Source organism: Chamaea fasciata, unplaced genomic scaffold (assembly GCF_029207755.1).
Source record: "Chamaea fasciata isolate MVZ Bird 193981 ecotype frontalis unplaced genomic scaffold, bChaFas1.0.hap1 SCAF_7, whole genome shotgun sequence".
NCBI lineage: Eukaryota > Metazoa > Chordata > Aves > Passeriformes > Sylviidae > Chamaea > Chamaea fasciata.
This window is the reverse complement of record NW_027094092.1, coordinates 3,238,090-3,248,322: the sequence shown is the minus strand read 5'-3', so window position 1 is coordinate 3,248,322 and position 10,233 is coordinate 3,238,090. Positions and strand designations below refer to the sequence as shown.

The 10,233-nt window shown below is 42.9% G+C and overlaps 1 protein-coding gene across 1 annotated transcript; it reads right to left on the bottom strand.

The window, feature by feature from the left end:
• Positions 1-3,997: 3,997 nt before the first annotated feature.
• CUNH11orf91 (chromosome unknown C11orf91 homolog) lies at positions 3,998-5,506 on the bottom strand. The gene is made up of 2 exons (XM_066186819.1): positions 5,158-5,506; positions 3,998-4,128 (listed from the first exon to the last, which is right to left on the bottom strand). Exons 1-2 carry the CDS (start codon positions 5,504-5,506, stop codon positions 4,061-4,063), a joined length of 417 nt encoding a protein of 138 aa, XP_066042916.1. The 3' UTR covers positions 3,998-4,060.
• Positions 5,507-10,233: the final 4,727 nt, after the last annotated feature.

Sequence of the window (10,233 nt, the reverse complement as noted above, 5' to 3'; positions counted from 1 at the left end):
ATCTTTGGTGTCCACAGCTTGATTCAACTGAATTGTAATGGCTGTGTCTGTGAAACTTGCTCAAAATTTATGAGTGTTTCAGCTGTAAGTGGGAAAATTAATTTTCTGAAGCTGCGAAATTGAGAGCAAATTTAAAGCCTAGTCTAGGGATTAAACTGAGAGAATAAAAAAAATAAATAATTAAAATTTTATACTATGCAATCAGAAGGAAAATCTCCAAGACCTGTTATGTGAAACTACATGCTGATGGTAGAATTTTACATATGGCTGAAAAGGAGGGATTTAAAATGTTCTGGGTCATTACCAAATTACTATGTTTTTACTCTGAGCCATAGGGTGATTCTAGAAATAAAGCTTACGAGTACGTAGTAGTTCCTTTCATGTTAGTGGCTATAGCTTAGCTGAAGTTGTACACGTGTTTTCCTTGGCAATTTTGCACATGAAATAAAATATGTCTTAAAATCCGTGTTGCTACTTACTGGTTGTTTCTGCCGTGTCCTCCTCTTTAGATCCATTTTTTGTGGTTTTTAATATCATTTACTCAGGCCTTGTGCTGTCAGTCTGAGGTAAAAGGAAGAGGGAAATGCAGATTTTGACAGGGCTGCTTCTGCGTAATTTGTGATGCAAGAAATTTGGAATAAAAAGATCCTTTACTACTACTTTGTAGTTTCAGAGGAAAAAAGAAGCAGGGAAGGATGTTCCAAAAATAGTGGATAAATGAACTTCCTAGTGTACTTATCACTACTAAGGTTCTAGACAGATGGCCTAGTTAAGATATAATTTTTTAAAATGTATGTATGTATGTATGTATTTATGTATTTGATATACGTGCTGTGACTGCGAGTACTTAAACTGCCTCAAGGAGTTGTTCTGGCTTTCCTCAACGTACACTTAAATCTGAGCCGATTTCACAAATGTATGTTTTCAGTGTGTAATAGAACTCAGCTGGCTCATGTTATTGATAATTATGCGTTTCCTTGGAAAAGACAAATGCAAGACTTATGGAATTGCTTCCTGATTGGCAACTCCTTGATTCAACATCTAGATGTCAGCGACCTTAAAAAACTCTACCTGCCAAACCAACAAAAGAGGACGAGTTTCCCAGAGTTAAGTGCTGCTCAATTTCCCTACTTCATGTTGAGATATCAGCTCTGAATATTCAAGGCAGGTGAATCTAAGATGCAGCATACGCTGCTGAAAACAGAAAAAATCATTTCATGATGGCTTACTGCTTTTGGATTTCCCTTCTAATCTGTCCCTGAACTAATTAAGGCAGCTTGACTTGAAGATTAATTTAAATTCTAATGATCCATTGTAATAAGGCTGAATATCTATTTGGAGAATTTTAATGTGGCAAACTCAAACACAGCAGTCTGAAATTTAATGGACCCAACTGTTTGGTGTAAAATAATTTGAAGTTGAAATGCATTCTGGTTTTTGAATAGCTTTGCATCTCATTTTTCCCATCATAAAGCAGCCAAGGCCATTTGAGGTTTCAGAAGTGAGGACTGAGGGCTCTCCTTGAGGAGCACCTGGGTGTCCCTGCAGGTTCAGACATGGCTGTTTCACAGCTCAGCCCTCAGGCTGGTTGTGAAGGTGTGACACTCTGCTTTTTGAGAGGCTTGCTTTGTTTAGGATTGGAAATGGGAGCAACCTACTGATATTTTGATGCTCGTTCTGCCTATGAATCAAATTTGTCGCCTAAAATTTCTTTCTTGAATGCAATGGGGACAGATTTGTTGAGTCGCGAGGCAGCTACATGAAAGAGATCTGAACTGTGCCAGCATCTAAATGTCAGGTTTAGCCTCCCTTGAGCAATCCAGGAGAACAGAAACGATTTTTAAAATGAATGACACATTTTTTGTGAATAAAAGAAAATGCAGAAAGAATGCTGTTCTATTTTGTCTAATACATGGCTTAATTTTTACAAAAGCAACTATAAAGAGATCAGCTTCAAGATGAAACCATAAGCCCTCAGATGAGAGCAAATTACTGGTTTAACAAGGTCAGGTGGAAACAGAGCAGAAAAGTAAAGGTAAGTAAAATGTTTAGGAGCAAATGAAAATCACCATATATGCCATTATGTATCGATAGCCTGTTTTTTTCCAGAGGAAGGGTTTTGACCTGATGGAGGAGTGCTGTGGGTGACACTGGCCATGGGTAACTGTTCTGCTAAATACCATGATCCAGATGATTTTTTTCAGATGTGTGTCCCCAGGCAACTCTGAGATTAACTCTGAGATTACCAATTACCTGATGTTATTCCTTGTGTTATCACCCAGTAATTAAACCCCAAGTGTTGTTTCAGCATAAAGGCCATACGAAAAACAGAACAGATGGAAAATATTTAAACTCTGTGCCATGAAAAGCAGCTCTGTTTAAGCCAAGAAAACCTGAGTGAATAATGGCTGATGAGAGCTGGATGTAAAGAGAAAGACTTGGTAAAAGCTGAGAAGTAATTGTTAGGTGGCAGCAATTCCATGTAATGGAAACCTTTGTAGTGCATTGCAATAGCCTTGGAAAATTTAGGGTGGTTTGGGAATGAAATTGATCTGGAGATTGGGAAAATGAAGACAGTACCTAACTTGATTTTAAAGCTCTCACTTCAGCACAAAGCCTTTGAAGGCCTCTGTGCATTGGCCCTATTTGTCCAATCCAAATTTGTTTTCCGGTGTTTGGTTTGGGCACTAACACAATTCTCATTTTCATAGTAACCAACAATTTCAGTTTAACCACTCACATTTTCACAACAATTAACCATTTCTGCTTAAGCCTCAAAACCCTTTGAGAGACTTTTTTATCCTCTTTCGGCAGAGGGAGCAGTGAAACACCGCAGCCCAGATTTCCAAAGTGTTCTGGTGTTCATTTGTAATCACATAAAAATGTGATTGCTATAGTTCGATGATTGAAAAATGGGAGTTATAAACTAGACTTTTAATTTATTTTTTTTTTCAATGTAAACTATGTGTACAGTAGATCAAAATCTGTCTGGAAAGACTGAGGCAGTATAAGGATGAATGTTGCAATAAGCAGTAAAGAGGAAATAAAATTTTGATTTTTTATTGTGTTAAAACATTTCACAGCTGAGCAATTTGAACACGGTTTAGAAAAACAGATTAAAATACTACTCTTAAAAATATTGCAGCTTCAGGGTCGGTAACTTTATTATTTCATGCTGCCACCTACTGCTCTGGAAATGGAATAGGAAAAAGTAAATTTTTTTTTTTTTTAATCAGTCTGATGAGCCTATTTACTACTTTGTGGTGTTTAATTAATATGTGGCATTATTTTTGAATGCTAAATGTTGTCCAGATCTTCAATCTGCCATCCCTGCCTCTGTCCATTTTTACTCGTGTAAGGATGTGCCATCCAAACATAAGGATGTTATAATTTCAAAAGCTGCCACGGGCTTTAGCCTACGCACTGTTATTCCTAAAATTATAGTAAAATGTCAGCTGGAAGTCCATGTCATGTGACTGCTCTGCTAAAAACCAACTCAAGACACGACTTCTGTAATTTTGTGGTACAGTAAAGACAATAAAGGAATACACTGTGACTGTAACGAAGATTTTTATGCTAACATGAAAGTAGTTTTTTTAAGTTGGTTTAGAGGCGTAGGACTTCCGGCCATACCTATTTACTCAAAATTGAGTATGTATTGAGTATGTAATAATTAATGTACTTAGAACTAAAACAAAACCAAACCCAACCATATTTTATATTGCTATTTCTGTGTTTCCCAGGTATAGATATAGACTGCTTGGAATCCTGACAAAAACAGTGTTAATTTCTTAGTGGTTTTTTTTTAAGAAAATATTATATGCTTCCTGCATAAAGTAACTGGAGAAAAAAAAAAAAGGTTAAAATATACAGCAGTGTTATCAGTAACCAGTACCAGAAAAATAATACGCAAAAGAAGTCAACAATATGCTATATTTTTAATTTGTAAGGAGAACTGCATGTACTAAGTAGAAACCCAATACTGAAGACCCATTAAAACACTCCACAGTGATAGTGGCAAAATATCCAGCTGAAACAATCCTCAATTTGTTGGTGGACATTACTTCAGGTTCTGCATTGCTTTCATGCTTTGTATCTTCTTTTCTTCCAGTGCCTTCAGGATTTTATCTAAACAGGAATGAAACACAATTTGTCATTAATGATGTATTTAATAATTTACAATACATTTAAGTAAATCTAAAAACGTATTAAGCAAACGAATAGTCTTTACAATGCCTTGGCTAGCAAATATCTGAAAACTACGGCTCCTCAAACTAGTAGGTATTAAAAATGGAAAGAAGTGTGTATTGCTATAATGAAGGGAAAAATACGTGCAAACTCCCAATTGGAATTTCTTTCGAGATCTTCCTTTGAATGCAAAGCTGAGGGACATTTTCCCAGTGTTCTTGTAACCTTTGCACTACTCAAAGTTTCCTGACTGGCAGCCTGTGGCCTTGCAGGAAAGGATGAGCATCAAATCCTTACAGCCTCACCACTGGAACTCTCATCATCATCTGCTGCACTATTTTTTTTCCCCCTGCATTTTCTTCATGACCAGCAGGTTGCAAAATTAAAACCCCAAGCTCACTTATCATGTAACTGGAGGGTTGGTTGGTGGTTTCTTTTGGTGTGAGTTGCTTGGTTTATTTTTTTTTTCTTTTTGGGCGGCGGGCGGGGGGGGGGGGGGGCGTGTGTGTTTTGGTTTTGGGAATTTTTTTTACACCTTCAGCCACCTGTGGCCTTTATTTTACATCAAAGCTGACGTACAACCGCAGGGTCTCATTACCGCTCGATACATTTTGCATGTACGAACTCCTTACCACTTGACCGGTGCCTGCCCGGTTGGTTTTTCTGTTGTCACTTAATGACTTCGGGGGGTTATTGTTCATTTGTGCGACAGCGACCTCCCACTTGCCATCCTCCTCTAAACCCGCGCCCTGAGCCGGTGCTCGGTGCCTGACACGGGACGCTGCCTTCGCTCCCCCACGCCCCTGCGCTGCCCTCAGCGCGTCCCCGGGCTGGCTCTAGGGCGCTGCGGAGCGGAGTCGCCCCACACCCGCCCCGCTGGCACCCGGCCTCGGGGGAACCTGCCGGGCGGAGCCGCTGCGGGCGGTGCGTCCGCACCTCCCGCCCCGCCCGGCCGGGACGCGCACGCACACTGCCTGGCGTCGAAGCCGTCGCCGATGAGCGCCGCCAGCTCCAGCTCCTTAAGGCGGATGCCCAGCTCGCACATCTCCTCCTGCAGCTGTAGCTGGGCCAGCTTCGGGGGGCGGCGCGCCAGCTCCCCGGCCCGCGGCGCTGCGGGCGGGCAGCAGAAGCGCGGCGGCTCCGGCACCACGGGAGCGGGCAGCGCGGCGTAGCGGGGCGGCCCGGCCGCGGCCGGCAGCTGCTGCCAAAGCCAGCTCAGCGCGGCCAGCGGGGCCCAGGCGTCGCCGGCCGGCCGCGGTACCGGCTCGGTGCCGTGGAAGTGCAGGAAGTACAGCGGTGGCCACGACGGGCGTTGCATGGTCGTGGCGCAGCCTCAGCGCGGCCGCTGCCGGCCGTTGTCCCCGGGACAGCCCGGCGAGACCGGCGGTTGTCCCCGAGGCTCCCCGGCACAGCCCCGCCGTTGTCCCCGAGGCGTCCCGGACAGTCCCCGCAGTTATCCCCGAGGCGTCCCGGACAGTCCCCGCGGTTGGTTGTCCCCGCGGTTGTCCCCGCGGTTGTCCCCGCGGTTGTCCCCGCGGTTGTCCCCGCGGTTGTCCCCGCGGTTGTCCCCGCGGTTGTCCCCGCGGTTGTCCCCGGCTGCGAGAGCCGCCCGGGCTGGGCTCGGCACGTTCCTCTCCGACCGGAGGCTGCCCCGTTCCTTTCCCTCTGTTGGTCCTTCTCTCCCCAGCGTGTTCCCAGTTTTCCTATGGAAGGGCAGGTGTTTCGCCCCGCGGTTTTATTTCTGGGCCGGGAACGCGGTGTTTCAAAGGGTGCAACCAAACTCTGGAAGTAGCATTGGTTAAAAGAAGTGAGGAAGGCGCTGTCCTAGAAGTCTTAACTTTTAGAGGTTTGTCTTCAAGGCTGTATGTGAAATAAGCCAGATACTGACGATGGAAGGATGTTGGTGATGAAATGAGGGAAAAGTTAATCTTCAGGTGACTGGTTGGTGACTATTTCTTTAGCTTTACTTCTTTCCATTAAATATGACGCCCCTCGTCCAGCCCTAGGCAGCAAGTGAGGGCATTGCTGATTGCTTCTGTGCAGCTCAGAGCGGCCCAAAAAGATCCTCTCAGGCTTCCGGCAGGAGGACTTTCGGGATGGATTTAAGCTGACTTGAGGTATTCTGGACAGCCCTAGTAAGAGAGGTGCTGTACCAGTTGATAAAGTATTGATTGACTGCAGGGGCTGTGGAGGTTAGTCAGGATCAGTAAATTCACTTAAAACGAGGTGAAAATCCCCCTGCACTACTAATGCAGCCTTGAGCAGACTTCAACAGTACACAGCCCCTAAGGGACTGCTGTATACTCTGGAGTAAATTCCATTTTTCAAGCCTTCCCTTGAATAAAACAAAAAGATTTTTCTAGAAGCAGAACTTCTGTGTACTTTGAAGTGCAGTGCTCTGAGCTGTGAGCCAATGCTGATGTGAATGTTTTGAAACTTGTCAGATTTACAGATGCTAGCTGTTACCGGAGTGACAGCCAGTGCCCTGAAAAGTGGTGGTGACAGAAAAACAGTGGCAGGAGCCACTCAGTATTTTATTTTGATGTGCAGCGTTAAGGAAGCAGCTCTGAGTTAGAGTTAACTCACGTTGTGTTACATGCAGTGTTGCTTACCTAATTAAAATTCCAGTGCCTGTGTAATCCCAGTACAGGTTGCATGTTTTGTAAATGGAACACATGTGTTTGAAATAAACACTGATCAGATGAGAAGTCTGATAACAAGATTCTCTCTGGGCGGCCTGTTCCAGCCCTCAGTCACCTGCGCAGTAAAGCAGCTTTCCCTCACATTTGGGGGCAGGATCACCTCCCTCAACTGCTGGCAATGTTTGGGGGTAGAGGGAGGGAAAATGCACCACAGGATACCATTATCCTTCTTGGCTTCCAGGACACACTGCTAGCTCATGGACAGTTTTTTGTCCTCCAAGACCCCCAGGTCCTTCTCCACAGAGCTGCTTTCCAGCAGGTCGGCCCCCAGCCTGTGCTGGTGCATGGGGCTGTTCCTCCCCAGGTGCAGGTCTTGGCTGAATTTCAGACAGTTCTTTTCTCCCCATCAGGACTGTCATGCGATGAGAGGTGAGGAAAATGGCTTTTAGCAAAGACACAAGCGCCTCATTTATAGCGTTACACATGGGTCACACACCTGCCTTCACCTTTGGCATTGAAAATTTGTCACCAAAACTGGGAACATTTAATCTTGGGTTCTGCCTATAGACAGGCTGACCATAAATGGTACAAAGAACAGAGCTTTGGGACAAAAGTTGTGTATTTTTGGCCAGCAGTTGCGCCGAGGTGAATAGCTGCACAGATGTGATCCGGCAGGGGGAGGCAGACACACACCTGTTGGTGTGTCACCCTTTGTCACATTCAGCACGTTCATCTCTGTGTGTTTAAGTGCTGATATTTGAAGTGCTTTGTTGGATCTAGTTTTTCCAAACAGCGGAGCGGGACTGCTGGGAGACGTTCCTCGGGCTTTTATTGCAACATCAGCCTCGTTACAGGGTGAGACAATTGAAAGATGGCAACAGCTCACGTCTTGATAACAGCAACCGAAGTTCTCTTTGTTACAAGAGTTTTAAAAAGTTTTCTAACCAATAGCAAATTGTTAAGAGCTTACAGATATCTGCACAAACTGAAACATTAATTTTGAAGAATTAAAGATTTTAGTTAAACCAGATATTGCTGAAGTAAGACAGATAGACTTCCCTTTTGATAAGCAGAAGCCGGATTTAAGGAACTGATAAATCACGGGGCCTGTCAACTTATGTTTGTGTGTTCTGGCTAATCAATAGGCTTCAAGAAAGACAATGAATTCATAAATCCGATACTCCTGGGAAAACAGGATTCAGTCGTCACGCAACGCTAAAAGGTTAAAAAGTCAAAGCGAAGAAGACTCACTTCCTTCATCATTTTGAGACCCTGCCCCATAAAAAAGACCACCGACCCATTTCAAAGAACAAACCACGCATGCTTAATAGCTTTTGGCTAATTACCATACGAAGCGGGGAATGGGATGTCCTAAAGTCATGAATATACATTTGTGTTTTGGGTATTCAATCCTTCTGTACATAGAAAGACCCTGTGATCTTCTGTGAGTGCGCGTGTGTTTGGGAGCTATCCCGCACGCTGCTCGGCGTCGTAATTAAACATACACTTTCTAACTCTAAACTGTTAGAGAGTCTTTTGTCCGTCACAGTTGGATATCGGCATTAGGACGATATTCATATTTTTTTTAATGATTCAAAACCAATCATTAAAACTACATGTGTACCTTATATCTAACAATAGGTGCTTGCTTTATTTTTCTTGCTATTCGGAAGCTTTTTATACCCTTCTATAAACAAAGCACAGAGCCTCATTGTTAAACTTCTCTATTCTCTTGCTTGACATATTTTTGTGCTTGCTAAGGCCTACCTCTACACATCACAGAAACACAGTTTTATTACTCCATGTCCTTTTTCCTCTATCTTTCTATCTCTAGGCCTGCATCTACACAGCTCTGAGAGTTTTCTGCTTTTTCTGTTTCCCACAGTGCTTATGAGAGTGTTTTGGGGAAGCAAATCTTTTACTTGTCTAGCCAGTAAAGTCTGTAGTGACAGTATTCCCTCCACTACTTCTCCAAATACAAACATAACAGCTCTTTGAAAGTCTTTGTCAAGGATAGTGAATTGAAATTATGACGTCTGAGGGCAGCTGAAATATTCTCATATTATTGGCAGTAGTAGTTAGACTGCAGTGTTAATGACAATAACTACTGATACCCAGAAATGTTGAGTGTGTGTGTGTGAATTCATGTTTTCACACAGGTTGCTCCAAGAATCTGTAGAAGCCACAAAAGTTACAGCTCTTCCCCTTTTACGATAAATTTTGATGTCAGTTAAAACCCTCCAGATTTTCATCACTGATGTATCGTGAAAGGTTATAGCAAAAAGTTGGATTTAACATCCAACGTGTTGTTCAAAATGTGTACTAATAAATCACATTGTTGCACAGATTCGTGCTGGTGTTCAAGCATGAATATTCTGCCATCTTTTCTTTTTAGTTTTGCTTTTTTTTTAAGTTGAGTTGTCTTTTTTCCTGCCCTTTATAGTCGATTTCATGGTATTGGAGTTCCTTGTTGGTCCAATCATATATTTCATATCAACTTCCCACTTTCAGCGCCCAAAATCCCAGCTTTTTTTTGCCTGTCATTCAGATTCTCCATCAAAAATTGCTGTATTTTCCCCCGGAAAGGAGAAAATACAGCAATTTTTGATGGAGAATCTGAATGACAGGCAAAAAAAAAAAAAAAAAAAAAAAGAAAAGGCTGGGATTTTCTCCTTTCCAGGGGAAAAGCTTCTAAAAATCTCTCCAGGAGCTGCTGTGCTGTACTCCCAAAGCCTGTCTGCAGGCAGTGAGCTGTGACCTTGCTGCTCCCTCGTTCCTTTCTGCTGCTTGTGCTCCTTGTCTCTCACATTTGTGACATTTGTGGTGCTGTTTCTTGATGAGAAGTGGAAGAGCCCCACCCTGTGTGTGGATGATTGTCCTGCCTCTTCATTTATCCCTCGTTTCTGTTGGAAAAGGTGTTGGTGGTGCTCCACCCAATCCTGATTTGGACATTTGACCTCTACCACCGTGCATAACAAAAAATGTAGTCATGTTGTTAATTATTAATTATTTATTACAAATAGACATTTCATTTGATGTTAATAACATGTAATTGTTTTTCCTGAGCTCGTCTTGGTTTCAGTTCATAACCTGCAGGGTTTCTCAGTGGAATTGATTCTGAAGGATGCCACTCCCTACCCTGATGTGTGTCTGGCCTGCCACACGTGTCACATCACAGTAATGCAAACCAAATATGAAGTGGGCTATTTATAAAGTCTCAGAGCACTTTGCCAGCAAACTTAAAATTAACAGAGAGCAGCTAATTAACAATTATACAATTTGAAAGAAGTGCTAATTAAAAAGTTTTTTAAGAGATGAATTTTCAATTGAAATACAAAATTAACCAGAGACTTAGTGCCTGAAATAGAAATTTGGACTGATTGACAGAAATGCAAAAAAAAAA